Raw genomic sequence first — 19977 nt, 5'->3', positions numbered from 1 at the left:
TTTTGTTACGTAATCTATACTTTACTTTTTGCACTATCATTATTCAGTGTATTTTGATACTGAAATTCAACTGTGCTGCTATAATGTTTAAAAAGTAATTATTACATGCGAACATATTATACCAGAGAACATTCTGTTTTGAAAGAACAAAAGTATCTTTTGTTGTTTAATGTGAAACCAACTGTTTGATCAATTAAAGAAGAAATAGTAATATTTTGTTGAAAACATGAAAGAAATTGGCTGTTTTTTATTCTACACTTGATAACATGACTTTTTATCAGGCTGGCATTTGTTTTATAAAGTTAGGACATATGCACTTGTCTACAATGAAAAGTTTCATAATGAACAAGGATGAGAAAGCGGAAAAAAACTGTTTCTGTATCATATTTTTCTTGTATTTATGATCTCAAAATCTGTTCATGTATACCTTTTAATTTTCCTTTTTGGCACAGATCTCAATGGTTTTTAATAACTATTTTTTTCTCTTCTGAAAATTTTCCTCTCTATACTATCTTTTGATTGTAAGTAGCTTCTGTCCAAGTTTGGTAAAAATCCAGGGTAGTTTATGAATCTAATAAATGTTTTGAAAACTTAACTGGAAGAAAAACTAAGTCCATTTATAAGTAAAATACGGAAAAAATGGAACAAAATTTTAACAAAATTTCCTTCTAGATACTAGCTTTTAATCATAAACAAGCTTCTGTCCAAGTTTGGTACAAATCCAAGATAGTTTAAGAAAGTTGTTAAAATTTTAAAAACTTTAACCACAGAGTGAATGTATTGTTTCCTGGCAGAAAAACTAAGTCCATTTATAAGTAAAATACGGAAAAAATAGAATTGTTTTTTTTGACAAAATTTACTTTTGGATATTATCTTATGATCATAAACAAGCTTCTTTCCAAGTTTGGTAGAAATCCAGGATAGTTTAAGAAAGTTATTAAAATTTCAAAAACTTTAACTACAGAGTGAATATTTGTGGACGCTGACGGAATGTAGGATCGCTATGTCTCGCTTTTTCGACAAAAGTCGAAGGCTTGACAAAAATGAGTTTTAAGAAGCTTTTTTTTACATCGCGATGACCTTGGGGTCATTCAGATGTATTGCTATCGCCTAGATTTCCATTATGTAAATTAGTTTTGGGTTTGTAACCGATCTATAAACATGATAAATATGCGCACATAAACGAATGCAAAATAACATTCCTTATCGTTTGATATAAATACATCTCTTCAATGAATACTGATAAAAATATTTTTGTTTACAACATAAATTAATAATATGAAAATGTTTTGTAGTTAGATATATATATATATAAGTAAAAAATCATTGATAATATCAATGCAGACGTACCGAAAAATTGTGTTAAAGCATGCGGAAGAATATCTCAGAGAACTTTTTGCAAGGACCGGTAACTCTGTAATTGTTTTTGCGGGAAAATATGGATGCCTACTCGTATCCAATCTTAGAAAAATCGAATTTTTACAGAAAAGTGTCCACCATGTATACTGATTTGTATCACTACAATATAATAGTTATTACGGTGAAGTTGAATTTCCTGTCATTTATTCATCATCCACGCACGAACTTGTCTCAGAAAAAAATATATCTCTGTACATTAACCTCAGTTTCAGGTAAAGAGATATGTTGTTTTTTTCTGAGACAAGTGCTTTTGACCATCCTCAAGAACTTGTGGTCATCCGATGTTCAGTACTTCAGTACTTTGATTTTTTATAAGTAGCATCTTTTATTTAAACTATTTCATCAGTTTCTAAAAGAAAAAAATATAGCTGGTGAATTAGATAATAATTTTTCATTTTGTAAATTATTAATGGGTTTAAGCTAAGCTTGATTTCCTGTAAAGTGTAAAAGCTAGTAGGGTTGAAGCAACAGATAAATATTGACAAGTCAAACATGGCTGCTGTTATTTAGAGAAGTAGATTTCATACTTTTGTGACTTTCTTTTAAATTTACATCACAATAATACAATGGACCATTAACTTAATGGATTTGTACAATCTTCAAATTACCATCATAAAAACTATAGAACCATGTCAAGTCACTTGGTTCTACAATGTTTTAAATTGTTTTTCAAATTTGAAAAATAATGTTTTCAGGAATGCAGATGAATAGATTATAATTTTAGTGATTTTTCCTTTAGAGTTTAGCATTTTTCTGCATCATTCATGTTGTCCCAGTGTAAAATTTTTTGGTAGTGTTGGGTCTAATGTGACAGTAATATAAAGTTTAATGGCAGTACATACATACTTTGCCTCTTAAATGTAGTAGCAAGGGAGATAACTGATAGAGAATGAAGACTTGAAATATTCTAAAAATGAAATTAATTTTTTGGCCAGAGGTACTTTGATAAATTGAGTAATATGATACTTTGTGGGTTCATCGATATAGGGTTTTATTCTTGCTTTTCAGGTAACACAGTATAAGGCCAGTTCTTTCTTGACATTATATTATACGGTTATATGTGAATATTGTCTAAATTAGAATATTAGAACATTGCATTGTATGAGCTTACGGAGTGCAATTAATGTTCTACAAATGATATTTCCCCAGTATGCGTGCAATAACACTTGTATTATGCTTAGTATGATAAAACATAAAAAAAAAAAGTATCTTGTTTACCCAAACAATAAAGTCACTATATGGAAGAGATTAAATGCTAATTTTTTATTAACTCTACAGGGAATTAGAGGTGTTGATGATCAATGAATTTCCCCAAAAAACGATACTTTTACTTATGAAATGCTGAAAAAAAATATTTTTCAATAATTTTCTCAATCACAGTACATACACTCTGCTGGACATTTTGACAAATGTAAAAATTATGGAACGTCATGATTCAGGCTTGCACAAGCATGCTTAGTATGATCAAAATTCATAAGGTTTTTGATGGATTCTTCTTTACTTCTTCACCAGAGACATGTTAACAAAAGAATTCATTAAAATACAAATTTGAAGACCTCATTTTGACTCCATCTTATATATCTATCTTATTAAAAACCAGTCAAGGGTAACAATATACTGACTGTTTTAAATTCATAAGTTTCAGTCGGGAATGATAAATGTTGACAATAATTCAGGCAAGGTCTTGCAAACTTTGAAAAGAAAACATTTTGTATTCATACTAAATGTATGAATGGCTGAGCATGAAAGTTAAATCTTTTTTTACATGTGGGTTTGTATGATTAGACAAAATTGACTTCTATCAATAAATGTTGAGAGAAAAACATGTTAAAAGGATTCCTGAAAATATATTAATACTCCCCCTGGAGTGGAATGAAATTAATTCTCCTTCAGCAAGATATCATTTATTCTGCTATTTCAATGTGAATATCACTGTCAACTGTATATGTTATTAGAACATACTTGTCGCATATATTTGAATCTGGTTTTGCTTCTTCTATAAATGTAACAGGTGAATTATTTTCTAGAAGTTCTTAGAAATTTTGGCTTCAAAAAGCAATCATTATTACAGTTGTTACCCCCCTCCGTTTCAATTTCTACTTGGGGAGGCAACTTCATTACTTAATTGATAGGGTGTGCCGCTGGGGTTCTGTTACCCCACCCTTTTCATATAATTTCGATTTTAAAAATGTATAGTTTTTCATATATTGCGTAGCTAAAAATGTAAGGACCAGATAAGAATCACATTCCGGCATAATCGAAAAATTATCACCTTTGCTCGGAGCTCAGATTCCCTATGTAATGTTTACTTACGGCGAGACTTTCGGCTGTTAAACAAATTATAGGGCTTTTTTTAAAACAAGTAATGGGAACTTTATTGACCTTATCATATATTTCTGAAAATTTTCCCCATCTATTCACATATTTTCAGCCAGCGGCACATCCTCACCTTGTATACAGGAAGTGGACCCCCCCAGGGTCACTATGGTGTACTGGGGTATAATGGTCAGTTTGAATTAAAGAATTGTGTATGGTGTAAGGGGGAGAGGTGTTAAGAGATAGTGTTCAATTTATAACCTCATATTTATATTTGAATGGAAATGAGAAAAGTGGATTGTTGTATGGTGTTATGGTGTATGACCAAGGAATGTAATATGATGTTCTTAATAATGCTGGCAGAGAACTATATCACTTTATCTATCAGTCCTGCCACACAAATTTTCCCCCAAAACTTTTTAGATATCAAACTTTATATATAGTTTATCGTTTCCAGTTAGTATTTTGCTCAGGTCTGATAAATCTTTTAAACAAGTTGTAAGCCCTGAATTCAGAAAACTAATTAGATATCAATTTTCTGCACAATTACCTCCAATTGGATTAGTTATGATTGGCCATGTTTTTAGTTTACATACATGTTATAACAAGTTAGAGGTGAAATGATAAAATTTTCAGAGAGTTATGCCCCTTGATTTTAGAGGATTTTTTTTAGCAGAATGTTAGTCTATCAAATCAATAGACACAAACAAATTGCATTAGAATGAAGATAATGTTATATATTTTTACATTTCTCCAATATTTCAGAAAAAAATTAATAAAAAAACTGAAAGTTATTTTCCGAACTAATTATTTATTTATTATTTTGCAAGTTTAGTAACTTTTATCTTTTTATTTAACAATGCTATCTCGGAGTTCCAGAAAATTTATATTTAATTTAAATAGTTGTTAGGTATCCAGTGTTTATTTCTAGACAATATCAAAGTTATTTTTAAGGCCAGTGATTTAATATCAATTTCAAACTGCTTTGAGAATTTAATTTAATGTTTGGAAAGCTTATCTTCATGTGTTGCTTAAGCCATGGTTTCCTCTTGTCAGTCTTTCACACTTCTATATATAATTCCCTACTCCAATAACTTAGTAAATCCCTACTTTGGCTTGGATATTAGAATCTTGACATATATCCTGTATCTTAATAATATAGAGATTATGTCTTAATTACTTTTAACTGTTTATTGAGATAATTTACATGTATACAACATTTTGATTTAGTTACAAGACAGATAAATAAACAGGTATTGCATAATGTTTTTTGTTATGTTGCAAAAATAAACTTTTTATCTGTAAGAATACAAACATTAATATTCTGTGATAACAAAAAAGCATGAATATTGTAATAAATTGGTTTGACTCTTATAACTCAACCTTACAGTCTGCACAATAATCTTTTCCAACTACTAGTATGAAGACCTCTCCAACTACTAGTCTGAAGACCTTTCCTACTACTAGTCTGAAGACCTCTCCAACTACTAGTCTGAAGACCTTTCCAACTACTAGTCTGAAGACCTCACCAACTACTAGTCTGAAGACCTCTCCAACTACTAGTCAGAAGACCTTTCCAACTACTAGTCTGAAGACCTTCCCAACTACTAGTCTGAAGAACTTTCCAACAAGTAGTCTGAAGACCTTTCCAACTACTAGTCTGAAGACCTTTCCAACTACTAGTCTGAAGACTTTCCAACTACTAGTCTGAAGACCTTTCCAACTACTAGTCTGAAGACCTTTCCAACTACTAGTCTGAAGACCTTTCCAACTACTAGTCTGAAGACCTTTCCAACTACTAGTCTGAAGACTTTCCAACTACTAGTCTGAAGACCTTTCCAACAACAAGTCTGAAGACCTTTACAACTACTAGTCTGAAGACCTTTCCAACTACTAGTCTGAAGACTTTCCAACTACTAGTCTGAAGACCTTTCCCAACTACTAGTCTGAAGACCAATATTCCCACAATTTGTCTAATGTGTCCAAACAAAGTTTTACAAATATTTAATAGTCTGAATCAAATTTTACTAGTCTGGAGCATTGGACTAGTGGCTAACAATCCAGATTGAACCTTGAAAGCCTATCAGACTTGAGAATTAACTGTTATTCTCTTCACGTTGTTTTCAGACTATTAAAATTATTGTGATGCCTCAATATGGTAAATTTTATTCCTTAAAATTTGTAATTTTGCTGCAAATTATCTTATTGTAGGAGTTTTATCCCATTTTTCATTTAAATTTGCTTTTTTTTTTGTCCACCACTGTTTTATTGTCTTTTGCACTTTTTACTTTGTTTAAATTAAAAAGGATGTACCATTCCAGACTACAAATTGAATCCTGTGAAATTGAAATTAGAATTTACCAACATGCCACCATGTCGACCGTTAAATTGACAGATAATCTGGAAAACAAAAACTTTAAATGAAAGGTGAATTAATCAATTCTATAGAAACACTTGTGCTTCCAACAAAGTGTTTATAGGTAGGGAAAATTGCGTGTTGGTGACTATATTAATTGGCTCTCTCTTACAGATTTAAGTTCATAATATTGATTATTGTGAAATAGTGTATCAAAAATGCAACCTTAAATTGATAAATTACAGCTTCTAAATTCTCAATCAATCTGTTTTAATGGTAGAAAATTGATGTTTAAATTGGAAGGTTAAACATGGCTAAATGGATTTAATCTGAAGTACCACTATGAGAGTGACTTTTTTTTAACTGAATTAATCATTATTTTTGGCTTCTAGTTGCCAAACAAAGCTTGCTGGTAATTTTTGGAGTATTTTATGTATTAATTAAACATACATTGTTCAAGGGTTCTTTTTGATTGTTTTAATGTCTTGACTTTGGTCATTCTGAATAAGCATTAAGCAAACAACAAACAAATGTACACTTTAAGGATCTTTAAGCTCTCTTTTGAATTAGTTTTTCCGACAATTGAGGTTCTGTTACCTTGTTTAAAAGCTGGTGACGCAAGCTTAAAAAGAAATGAAATCAAGCTTCAGGGATATGCTTGTTCTGAATAATTCAAATAATTTGAAACTTTTTAGATCATTGTGGAAGATAGGGTGTGAAATTTTACCATAATTATTTGGTCATGTGACTTAAAATCCAATTATAGGAAACTTAATCTGGTATATAAAATCTGTTAATAGAAAACAAGACAGTAATTTAAAACAAATACAATTTATTATGGTTCTACTATTTCTGGTAGGTTGTAGGGTTCTTTGTAAATGCCCTGAAAATTTGTCCTGATACAATTTAAACAGATGATTTTAAAAAATCAACATTACAGTTTATAAAACTGTAATATATAGGAGTGGTTGTATGCATGGATAACTCTTTTTTTTTTTTAATTTTTATTTAGTTTTTACCATGTTTCCTCCCAAGAATAATAGCTAAGTTAGAAAGAAAAAAGAGATGTACACCTAACTAAAATTCTGACATTTGAATTTTTATGGTATTTGTATTGTGAAATCCACCATCATTTTTTCATTTCAAGGATGTAATAAAATTTTTAAGATACTTATGTCTTTCTGATGACAAAATATATTATATAAGCATAGCTAATGACTGGTTAAATATTCAAAAGTATAAACAGTTTGTCATACAGAGTTCAAAAAGATTAATTTTAAGAATTAGAATGAATAATTGTCCAGGATTCAGGATGCTTTTATTCCTGAGCAGATTAGTGAATGTAATTCCCTCTATAGGTACTTACTCCATTTAAGGATGTCGTCAATGTGATTTTGCATTTCCCGTCATTATATTATCCGATTTCCTGTATTTCCGTTCAGCTAACTACTTGTAGGAAATAGTCATTCAGGATGTCCACGTAGAATAAGTTATTTTACGTATAAGTGTAAACTGTGTCATTTTATAAAAATGTCTTATGAATTTAAAAAAATTTAAATTTTGAAAATATCTTCATGCAGACTGTAAATCACAACAAAATTGAAAATGGTTTTACCCCTTCATGCAAATAAGTCATAATTAAGCAAAAATGGTTTATAAATCAACTCCCCGTGAACCCTCTTGACCTTTTTTGACCAAAATTCAGACAAAATGGTCATTAAAAGGTCCCTTCCAAAATTTTGTCATCTTTGCTGATTCACTATTTAAGATTATTTTATTGAAAAATTATTTAGAAATTTTTATACAACAAAAGTGGTCAGCAAAAGAAAAATGATGCAAGATAACGAGTGTGTTTCATCTGTTATTTAGGTAATTGTATCATTTTATCAGTTGCTGAGGATCTCCAGGAATAAAATCCATTCATCCAGAAAAATCTTTATCAAACCAGGTGACCAATATGTGATCTTTTGAGCCTCTAGTTTTAAATGCAGCTTTTCTGTAGAAGCAGTAGGATACTGTATAACCACAAATTTAATTCTTCTATCAATATAGATTAAAAAAACTAATATTTATGATGTAAAATTATATCTACAGAAACAGCTGGGTCTCAATATTTCTTAGAAGTTGAAACTGGTTGAGATCCAAGCTGTTTGTTTAGACTAACAGTTTTAATTGTGTATATTGTATTCAGGATTGATTTTCCATCAATTTATTATAATCCCATTTAGGGATTTGGGGGACAATAATACTTTAGATCAATACTGGATACAGTGTACAAAACTTTCCTGGGTCACATGACTAAATCAATGAAATGTACAACCCTGTCATGTGACTTTGTAGTACTCTAGATAGGGAAGATTGCAATTAGCTGTCAGTCATACATCAGAGAGCACATGTTTCCCTCTATTCCCTGTTCATAAGAGGCAGCTGTGTTTAGGACTGGCGTAAAATTTTCAAGTAGACTTGTGACCTATAACTTGGTGTGTATGTGTTCACTGTTTGCACAAATTGAGTGTGTTTAGTTTTTCAAGTTGTAGTGGAAATAGTAATTCATATTTGGATTTTGTTTACAGATAATGGTAGGTACACTTAGATAAATTTAAAGATTTGTGGTTATTGAAAAATCAATGAATCAGATTTAATCTAACAATTTCTTTTCACCTGTTATATCCAATTTTCTGTTGCATTAGAGGATAATGGAAAAGCAGAAAATTACATCACTAAAATAATAAAAACTTTTGTATCAATTTAAAGAAGAAAATGCAGTTGTTATATTATGTGCAACAGATCAGCAATTATTGCATGCAACAAAGCTACAAATTCCCACTGTGAAATGGGCTGAAATGAGAAGAAAAGCTCTCCTAAGAGCATTCCTGCTAGCTCTATTACTACAATTCTCAAAGCACTGATGTTTTTCTTGCATTATTGATGAATTAACTTGTAGTTAATTCTGTAATGAAAAACACAAGTTAAATCACTAAACACATCCATAAAATGTAGAAACTCAATCAACTCTACACACTATATTGTCCAACATTGCAGGAATTGTTTTTCTTTGATGTTGAGGAGATCTGCAAATGAAGTAAGATTTTTGATTAGTTTAGAAAAGAAACATCAGTAACATGTAATATATTTCTCTTAGCTATATTATATCTTTACAACTGAGTGAATCAAAACTAATGGCTTAACATCAAGTGTGCACAAGAAGCTAAATTATTTGGTTATAATAGATCAGCTGTAACCAAAAATAGGGAAAAGCTTTTATTTGTATGTAAGAGTGGTGTACATTTTAATGTTGGTTAATGTCAAGAATTTGTTTTCTTAAAATCATTCAGGAAAATACCATGTCAAAGCACCTAAATAAATATCACAATTTTCAATCGATCATTTTATCAGTGATTCTGGAATCTTAAATGTATATTCATTTTAAATTTTGTAAGCAAACGGCAAGTGAAATAGTTGAACAAATTTTAATCTATAAATTACATAAATTTAATAACGATAAGAACCTATCCTTAAATTACATGACCATCTCCTTGTTTTTATGAGAGTTCTCTATGTAAACAGGTTTGACAAGTTGTGATGGATTTACTGTCCATACTTTATATAGGTCATACTACATAACATGTCTATCTACTAATTGGTATGCAAAAATGTCACATTGGAGAATGTGTGGTGTAAATCAAGCACCCCATATATTGGGAGGTACAAACAGGATGGGCCAATGTTATGGGGGGTGGGGTGCCAGAAGATGTTTTCTGCTCTTTGGTCGGGTTGTTGTCTCTTTGACACATTTCCCCATTTCCATTCTCAATTTTATTTTTTTTTTTTTTTTTTTTTCGTATGCATTGCAAAATATTGTAAGATTAAGTTTGTTTTGCTATATACTTCTAATAAAGCTATCAATTATTCCATGCACCTAATAAATCTTTTGAATCACTAAAATTTCACTGCAGTTGGTCTTCGAAAATCCTGTTCTTAATGGTGACAGATCTTCTAAAACAGTTTTTTGGATGAATTTTTGTTTCTTTTGCTTTAATAATTGTCAATTAAAATTTGCCTTTTGGCAAATAATATGCAAAGTACATAACATTTTTAAGAACAACACCTTTTTGGTTTTGTACACAATATAGCTGCAAGTACATGTTTGTTTTTTGTCACTAGATACTTAACATTTTGTCTGTGTAATGGGACGTGAATTTGATTGATGGTCCTTCCCTAATAATCATTTATAAATAATGGCTGATTATAATTAAAAGTCTAGAAAGAGGAGACATTGATAAATTATAAATAAATTGGAAAAATATCTGGTAACAACAGCTTGTTTTAATATTATTTTCATAATTTTGTCTAGGTTCTTAATGTGTACTTAACATCAGATGTTTGCTGTTGCTTGTGCAGTTCTTAAAATTATACTTTGTTTACAGAGAAAAAAAAACTGTGTTTATTCTTCAAAAGCATCTAGGGCTCTTTTGCTTAACTTTAAGAAGACCTCTTGATGAAATTTGGGTTTTAGAATTCAGAAAATTTAAACATGCTTTTAAAATTTTAGAAACTAAATTTGGTGCATTTGATGTGTCTTCTTGATTAACCTTTGTCTGTACATGTATAGGGAGCTCATCAACCAAACCTTTGTCTGTACATGTATAGGGAGCTCATCAACCAAACCTTTGTCTGTACATGGATAGGGAGCTCATCAACCAAACCTTTGTCTGTACATGTATAGGGAGCTCATCAACCAAACTTGGGACATTAAAAGAGTGGCCAAAATAATGGAGTCAAAAATTTTACACTTACAAAGCCTGCAGTGTTGTCTTTTTCACCCTGAGGACCTATTTCCCTTTCATATGATTTGGCTAAAAAATAGCCTTGAAATGTACATACATATCTACATTTTATGAATACAGTGAGTTTCTTAGTTTGTCCACTTTTCTTCATCCTTTTCTTAACTTCAGTGTGTATGTAATCTTTACACTATTGGAAAAGTCATTAACAAGTTTATTCAGTAGAAATTTTAAACTTGTGATTGAGTATTTCCTTTTCCTGTAGTTCAAAGCAGAAAGTACTTGATAAAATTTTCTGTGTAGCATATAAGAATAAAGGTTATCTTGGGATTGTCCAAGATTTTTTTGGTTATTTTCAGGTATGACTGGTACTTTGGTTGTTCAATATGTATCTAAAAATATATCACATTTGGGCATTAACTCTTTGTCTAGTCTTTTGCGTAGAAATACTTGTAATTATGAACATTTCAGTAAAAACTTTTGATAAATTGTATTTTGATATAAGTCTCACATAAATGTAGGTCACCATGCCCTAGATTTTATCATCATAGTGAAATCAAACTCTACAAAATAACATTATTTTATGTCCACTGAAGAACTCTATTTCACTTTTGTATCTTCTTCCTGAAATCAGTTCAAAAATCTTTAAGTATTGGGTTTGATGTCCTTTTTATTCACTAAAACATAGTATTTAGGTCATTTGAAGAGTTCCTTTAATGTCAGCTGCCTCTATCAATTCGATCATTCCTCTCTATAAATAAATTTGTGATCTTTCCTTGTGGTATTTCTTATCAGTTAATTAAGATATTCTGATGTTTTCAAGAAAAAAATATAAACCTTGTAATTTTTAGGATGATTCATAGAATTGAAGAGAAAATATAAAAGAATTTGACCTTGACTTCCAGACTGAGAACATAACAGGAAGGAGTTAATAGCAGTATTCCTTTGAGGTCTGCTGTTAACAGTTCATGTAGTAATGACCCATGGGAAGGGTCATCTGATTTCTCTAAATCTTATTTAGGATATTCTAGGAAATTTTAAATGTCTGGGAAAGAGTTACTTACCAACTAATTTGTAGATGTTACGTGGTTAGAAAAAAATTCTTGCACAATGGTTTTTTTTAAAGGTTTTATATGTCATCTTTTCCATTTGTCTTCTTGTTTGGTATTTGGATTGATTGGTCACTGCAACACATACTTTCCATCTTTTTTATGTGTCTGTTACTGCAATTGTTTTATATTAACCATCAGATGATCCTTCACACAAAAAATACCTGATTATTAAAAAAACACAACTTCTGCAGTTGTTACATAATCTTTTGATTAATCTTAGAAGTGAAATAAGAGGTTGCTACTAATGTGTACTTTAAAATGTCAGGCTGGTTTTATTTTATTTGAGATAATAGATGTGAAGAATTTTGGGAAGGAGCTTTATGAGAGATGGGCTTGTACTATACTACTATAAAATATATTCAACATTTAGTGTTTATGTCATCAAGGTTATACTGTATAATAAATAAAACACTTGTGTGATGAATCACAAGGACCACAAGATGGAGAAAATGACAAGTAATTTACAAGTATATAGATGAATATTTTGGATGAGGTCGTTGTAGTTTTAAATAAATGCTTCAATACAAATTTAGGTACAAGTTCATCTCCATAAGATTTCATTAACTCAATTTTATTTATATCTCATCTCTAGTACCTTATTATGATCAGATCTAATGAATTAAAGTTTCAGATAAATATGGTTGAGGGTTGATAGGTTTGCTTCATGAATTAGAGTGATAGCACAACTGTCATATCAAGTATGTGACTTTGAGCAACGTTTTCATATTTGTTTTTTTTTAATATTAAATTACCTATAATATTGAAATAAACATGAGAATTCAAGCAGCAAAGATCAACATTAAAGTGAAATAGGATTTTAAAACTTAAATGGTGATTTAAAAAATTTCCTGATTTGACTTATTGTACTCTTTATATAGAAAGTAAAACAGTGTACCCTAGTTATGGTCTTTTTCATAATTTTTCCACGAATTCTTCTTTTTAGGTAAGAAACTGTCTGTACCAGACATGGAAGCCAAATGGTGAAATTTAAATTATAATATAATCAATTGGATAAGAGTCATTTCATTGACGCTTTTCATTAAGACAAAATATATGATCATTTATTCATAAAAAGCTGATGGTGATGCACCTTCTCCTGACTAAAGATTTAATATCCTGAAAGTGTAAACAGATGGAACAAGCAGATAGACTATTAGGGGGGGTGTTTAACGACCTTGCAGTTAGAGGAAATACAACAGTCCTATCACTCTACACTGCTGCTTCCTTGTGTAAAGATACCACCATGATAATTATCTCCAACTTCCTGAAACACAAACCTAAAGAAAAAATAAAAACAACAGGTATTATCTTTATATTCCTGTTTTTATCTTGACCACTGCAGGTGCTACTACTTTTTTTGCTGTGATATAGGTGTCAAATGACTGTCAGATAATTTGTGTGTGTTGTCCACAGGTGGAGAGTGTTATGATACATCATTTAAAGCTGCATTTAGAGTATTTTGTTGCTGATGCAGACTTTTACTGCAAATTTAATGGCTTCATATTCTATATGCTTCTTGGCTCATTTTCCTGTATGAAAACTTAAAAAAAACAAAACTTTCCTTTCTCTGATATATTTAATTATTATTATGTAACTAACTGATCTCTTACACTCACAGTACATTTATCATACATCAATTGATTCATTCTAAGTATAAGTCTAACAAAGTTTCCTCATTTCTATTTTGTTAAACCGCTTTGAATTACTGTTAATTATATCCCTAACTGGTGCCTCTTAATTGACCATAACCTTGTAGTTGTGACAGTATGACTGACAAGTATATGTCCATTGATGTTAGGGGATCTAGATGTAGACTTGACCATACAATGAGTTCATGGGAAAATATTTCACATTTACTTGTAAGAATTGAATCTGATTAGTGGTTGTATTATAGTTTATATCTTAGTTTTTTTTGTCTCTGAAATGAATTGTTTGACAAATCCTGAACCTAAACTGTATCTTAAGTTATCACATCTTGACAGAAAGTACACTCTTTATTGTTGAAGACTATAATGCTGGTCTGTAGATGTCTTTTATAGTTTTTATTGTGATTTAAAGTTGCTGTCTTGCTGGTATATTTATTCCCCACATTTTTTTATTTTCACAAACATATTTTTGATAATGGATGACTTTTAGATTTTTAAAGAATTTTTAAAAGAAGGTTATGTGGCAGTTACAAAAAGATGAATACGGTTTTATTAAGCTTCTTTTGTCTTATTCAGAGCTGGCATCCACAGTGTTAAAACTTTATTTTGCATGATGAGCTTAGTTGTCCATGGCTGAATGATTTAGATGGATAATACAATAATTCATGACTGCTATATGCTTGCCTTAGAATTCTACCTTGGAGGTTTGGTTTTCATTAGAATAAGATTGATGTTGAACAACAGAAACCAACAGGTCAAATAGAGCCAACTTATGGTGAATATTTGTCTTGGTTTAGAGGTATTGACCTTCTTGTTTAAGGACAAGATCAGTCAGCATTCAATAAAACTGTCCATCAATCTTACCATTAGGTTATTGTATCACCACATGGACAGATGGGCATTTAACAGGCTTTATGTGATTTCACAGCAGTACCTAATGACTGTCCTTAGAAACTAAGGTCAAAGGTCAAAATCCAGCATATGCATGACATTCTTATGCATGTCTAGACTGACAAGTGCTTCTTTCTGATTATTAACAAGAGTAGGAAAATTATTTTAATTGAAAATTTCAGCATTTATATTTCATTGCATTTTATAGCTTATAAGATTCACATCATCATAATCTTACATTTCTGATTGTAGTTTTCATCTCAAATGGAATGAAGCTTCATTATCTGCTTGTACCTTCTACTTAGGTTAATTTAAATTAGGTCAATTTTATAGTCTTTGGGACTTTGGACTCTGACAGTGGTTAAAAGGTGTCATTATGTAGACTGGTATTTAATCAAAAAATTTATTGATGTTATTAGTACTGATGCCATTCAGCCGCTCAATTCTTTAGAGAAAAAGCCAATTCTTTTATAACCAGCAATCGTTCCTGATACGACTGTGTCTCTTACTTCAAATATTGAATGCAAATTGCTGAGTTATAATGATTGTATAAATAGAGAATCATGGATAAATATCCATTTTCTATCAATCGTTAGACAAAGAGTCTGTAGTTCATAATCAAAATGGGTAATCGTTTCTGTAACAATTGTGGTTGACATGCAGAGAAGATGCAGAGTTGAGATTTGCAACTTCAGTCATTGTTATGATTGTCCAAGACAGAGACCCTTTGTTCAGATTACTGATAACCCATGTAGGAATATTTTTTGTGTGAAGACCATGGAGTTATACACTTATAAAGTGATAGAAAGTATGGCCTGTTTATATAGAAATACTACATGATTGATAGTCTCGAGAATGAAAATTTATTTTTGACAAAACCCAACTCAGTATTATAGAGGCAGAAACAGATGTTTGATGATATTGTAAGGTTATATTGTATAGTTGCTGTCTCACTGATGTTTACCTTAATATGTTTACTTCATGTTGTATTGGAAAACAAAGAATATTCACTGGTTTAAAGGATCACAGTCCCAGCCTAGCAGTTATTATCCAATTGTGGATGAACATTTTATCAACCTTGAGGAAAAACTTGTTTATGCCATCCATGGTTTAAACATTGTACAAATGTTTTTTGAAAGAAAGTCCTTGACTGAAGTTTTCTGATTATGCAATCATTTCAGGTACTTTGGGGACCTTCATAATGTTTTTGCGTTTTCATAAAGCCAAAAAATTTAAAAAAAAGTTGTTATGCATGGAAAAAGATTTAGAAAAGACAAGTGCTCAACCTTCACTTGAGCAGCAAATATTTTATGCTGCCAGATCCCCCTTCTTGAGGTTTAAGTAGAGGCCATATGTATTAGTATACTTCATAAGAGGTTCTGTTCACGTAGGACAGTAAGCATCCCTTAGAGAGTGTAGGTAATAAATCATCTTCTGTCTAAACAACACTGTGTACTGTTGTATACAAAGAGCGTTACTATAGACTAGGGAAACCTGCTGTTTTGTTTATCATAGTGATCAAGTGATGTATACATCATTCATGTCATTTCCATTCAGTTTGGGGAGCCTGTTTTTCATAGATAACCATTTTAATGTATCCATTTAGTTTATATTTTCAAAAGATAGCAAAGAAATTAATGACTTGAGTATTGATATTGTGCAATGGGATTATGGGATACATAGAAACACAATTTGTATTTCTCATCTTATATGCATGGTAATATAAAAGGCTTCTTTATGGACTAGTGTCTATCAGAAGTCTTATTTATTGAAATCAGTTAAAACAAACATTTAAAACTTATTTTATTTGAATATTCTGTAAGTTTACCATCAGATCCAAAATCTTTCACCGAGGGAATCAGTACATAAACTTTCTGCAGAAGACAATATTCTATTAATTCTTGGCTTATATCTAAAGAAGCTGGTACATTATAATAATTATTATCAGAAGTCTACACAGAAAGAATATACTATTCATTAACTTTCTAATTTTCATTATTGAGTGGCAATTAACAGTAGTTATTATTTTGATCTTATAAAATACAACTACTTCGTATCTTTAAATTTTCTTGATAATTAAACCAGTGTTAGGAAAGGTGTATAATTTTGCATGATTATAAGGATATTTTTTGTTTAAGCAAAGCTGCATTCACTAGAAGAATGACGGAGACCATCATAGATTGATCAATGACAAGGGATGTTAGTAACATTTTTTTTATTCTCTCTGTACAAAGACATATTATTATATCATTACTGTATTATTGCTGTATCAATGGATAGAGGCATATGTCGGTAAATCGATTTATGAACAAACATTGAGGAAACAATTAGCGATGTTTACCTTGGAATGTGAGTTATAACATCACCTCTTTGGAAGGTAAAAGAGAGTTGGGAATGTAGTATATAACACGTTCAGACAGACAATGTTTTATCATTGTTACTAACATCATGTTCATATCATCAAATAATACATTTCATCAATAGGAGGGAAGATGGCAACTCATTGATTAGGTTCAGATTTAGAGTAATCTGGAGGACATAATTTTTTCACCAGTGGGTAGGTGTTGTTAATTTATTTCTTGTTATCTTTTATTGTTCTGATAAAAGTAAGAATTTATTAATGAAGTACAGAATTTTTTTAATGAACAGCATTAATATTATATGAAATCTTCTAAACATTAAAAACTTGTTTATTGAAGTCATGGAAGTTGTATTGTAACTCTTTACGAAAAATATAGATGATTTTTCTGTTATCGATAAGCACAACGTTTATACTTGAACCATTTTCTGTAACATTGCAAACAAAAATTCATTAATAATCAGTAAATATTAATTTGTTGTTTTTGGCAAAGTTTGATAAACTAAGGACACTGTTGTGGGGTTATAATGTTTATTATCTGGAGATGTTCCTTTGATTGATATACCATAAGCACTTAGTTGTGTGGTCATCATTACTAATTTCAAGTCTAAAAGAATAAAACATGTTCTTTTTTTTACAGAGCTAATGCATTGATTTGCATTGGAGAGGGGACCCAGGACCCAAAATGATATGTAGGGGAAAAGGGAGTAAATAAAGGAGCTTAGGCTTCTCTTTCATCATTTGTCTTAATAAAAATAGGTAACAAATCAAATGATATCGATTCATTTTTCTAAGTCTGTTGGATGAATAAATTTATAATCTGTACTTTATCCAAAAAGCATTAACCTAAATCTACAAGACACACCTTTTAATAAGCAGGTTTGCTACCAGCTGAAGTGATTTATCTTTCAACAAAAAATTGATTTTTATTGGCAAAATAAACAGAAATAGCATAAAAAGTTTTAAAGTTATGACATGAGTTTAAAAATTGGTTTTTAAATTTCTGCCTCCTATAATTAAAGGCTGATATTTAATGTCAATTTTGTAGATATATTTGTGTGGGCATGTCTTTGACTAGAAGGTATAATATGTCACATTTCACCTGTTAGGGGGTATATATCTCTATACTTGTGTAAATGAGCGTACCTGTATAGTAAATACCTATCATATCTACAGTCATTCAGGAGTTACATGGTTTTTGTCGGGTGAAGTGCTTTATTTCTTAGTTTAAAAGTAAGTCATTACAGAATTAAAAAGTGATAAAAAAAAAAGAGAAAGACACATTTGTTTAGCTAGATTGGATTTGATTTTTGAAAAAGTTTATAAATGTAAAGAAAATAAAACATGTTAGGGATTTTTCAAAAAAAAGATTTTCTTTGCTTATATTTTAAAAACGTTAGATTTAAAGGTTTTTCAAGGTATATATAAAGTCTTTTTTCTCATTTTTTCATAGGAATGTTTTCTTTCTTGTTTCGTTTTAAATTAAAATCGTCTTCTTGTAAAGTTCATATGTGTTTGTATCGGTCATGTTTAAACATCCTATGTTTGGTCATTCAAAATGTCACCAACAAGTTTCAATAGTTTTGTAAATATTGACTTAATTTGAAGTGATTAATTAATCAGAACACCTTTGACAAGGTAACTTATTTATGTTAAAAGTTTTTATGTAAGCCTCGGATATTTCCAGTCTATGCCAATCAGAGATCATAGGTTTTCAACTTTTCAATCATAGATTGATGTAGTTTTTATCTACATGAATATTATGATATTTTTTCAAATTTATTAAAGCAGATTTGTATTTGTCCTGTTAACTGATAAAATGTATGTGTATCTTGGTGCACTATAAGGGCTGATCATATTCAGATGACCTTTTGTTATCCAATCAAACCTCATCACATTTTTTTATTACCAGTATACATGCTATATCTAATAGCTGAGACACTATCTTGAAACATCTGCACATTATTTAACTGTTTGAAATTATTACATCTTAAAATGATTGTTGATGTCTAAAAGTTACTCCATAAAGACTATAATATGCCTGTTTGATATGGTAGTACTACTACGTAGTGAGTATATACACCAGAAATATCCAACTGAAATTTCTTACATTTAAGTTACACTGACCATGCTAATGATGAATCTAATTTTAACTTAAGTAAAAGGTCATCTGATTGTCACTCCTTCACTAAGGTTGGATTCATCAGATCAGAAAATGGGGTCAATGCACTGAATTTAGTTTTGATGAAATTTTTCACATTTCGTAATTCCAAAGAACTTTGATGAAAACTTGTGACGATGTTCAGCACTAGTTTTGATAAATTAGCTAAAAAATAATAAATTTATATACTGTTAATATAAAAATAAGAAGATGTGGTATGATTGTCAATGTGACAACTCTCCACAAGAGACCAAAGGACACAGAAATTTACAACTATAGGTCATTGTACGGCCTTCAACAATGAGTAAAGCACCCTGCCGCATGTTTGCAAGTATTCTAGTAAGATTCTGTTGCTGAAATTTAAACCTTTAGACTGGAGACACCTTAAGTGATCTTAACAAAATAACTTGACTACTTAGACATTTTTATGTGTCTATTAACTTTGTTTACATACATTGTTAGGGAATTTAAAAGTTTTATGCCCCTAGTATAGAGGCTAGTTTATTGCTTTTTCTGTTTGCCGATTTCAAATTTGATGTGTTAGCATTTGTTATCATGAAATATTTTATGGTCAGGCAGAGGTATCTTCTATTATGTATTCTCATCTCTCAAACACTGGTATGCCATGATTCCAAAACTGTGTAGGAATAAAGTGGACTTAAATAGGTATTTATGTTTTATTTTGTAATATTCGCATCATAAGTCATTACGATTAAATGTAATGCCTTATAAAACTATGCAAACATTTAAGAAAGGGGTCACCCTGATATTGTCATAATTTGCATTGGTTTATAAAATTATTTATCATTGCAAGCATATGTCAAACATATAGTTTTTAAAAAAATTTTCAATTTAACTTTAGTAAAAGCTTTGATATATTCATGGCATACCCATATCTGGGAAAGCTATACTGGTTTATCAACAGAGTAATCC

The 19977-nt window shown here is 30.4% G+C and overlaps 1 protein-coding gene across 16 annotated transcripts in view; it reads left to right on the top strand.

Annotated features, from left to right (window-relative positions):
• LOC127728530 (RNA-binding motif, single-stranded-interacting protein 1-like) overlaps window positions 1–19977 on the top strand; it is a 138559-nt gene that overhangs the window by 82376 nt on the left and 36206 nt on the right. The window contains exon 1 of one of the 16 annotated variants that reach the window (XM_052235968.1): window positions 8442–8670. The exons of 13 other annotated variants lie outside the window; for them this stretch is intronic. In XM_052235968.1, the coding sequence (XP_052091928.1) occupies window positions 8668–8670 (3 nt within the window). In that variant the 5' untranslated portion in view covers window positions 8442–8667. Of the gene's footprint in view, window positions 1–8441; window positions 8671–16952; window positions 17082–17987; window positions 18117–19977 lie in introns of those variants that run through there. 2 more of the 16 variants (XM_052235970.1, XM_052235969.1) reach the window with 2 other exon arrangements.

The sequence above is a fragment of the Mytilus californianus genome, unplaced genomic scaffold (assembly GCF_021869535.1).
Source record: "Mytilus californianus isolate M0D057914Y unplaced genomic scaffold, xbMytCali1.0.p SCAF_2, whole genome shotgun sequence".
Lineage (NCBI taxonomy): Eukaryota > Metazoa > Mollusca > Bivalvia > Mytilida > Mytilidae > Mytilus > Mytilus californianus.
This window is presented reverse-complemented; position numbering and strand designations above follow the sequence as displayed.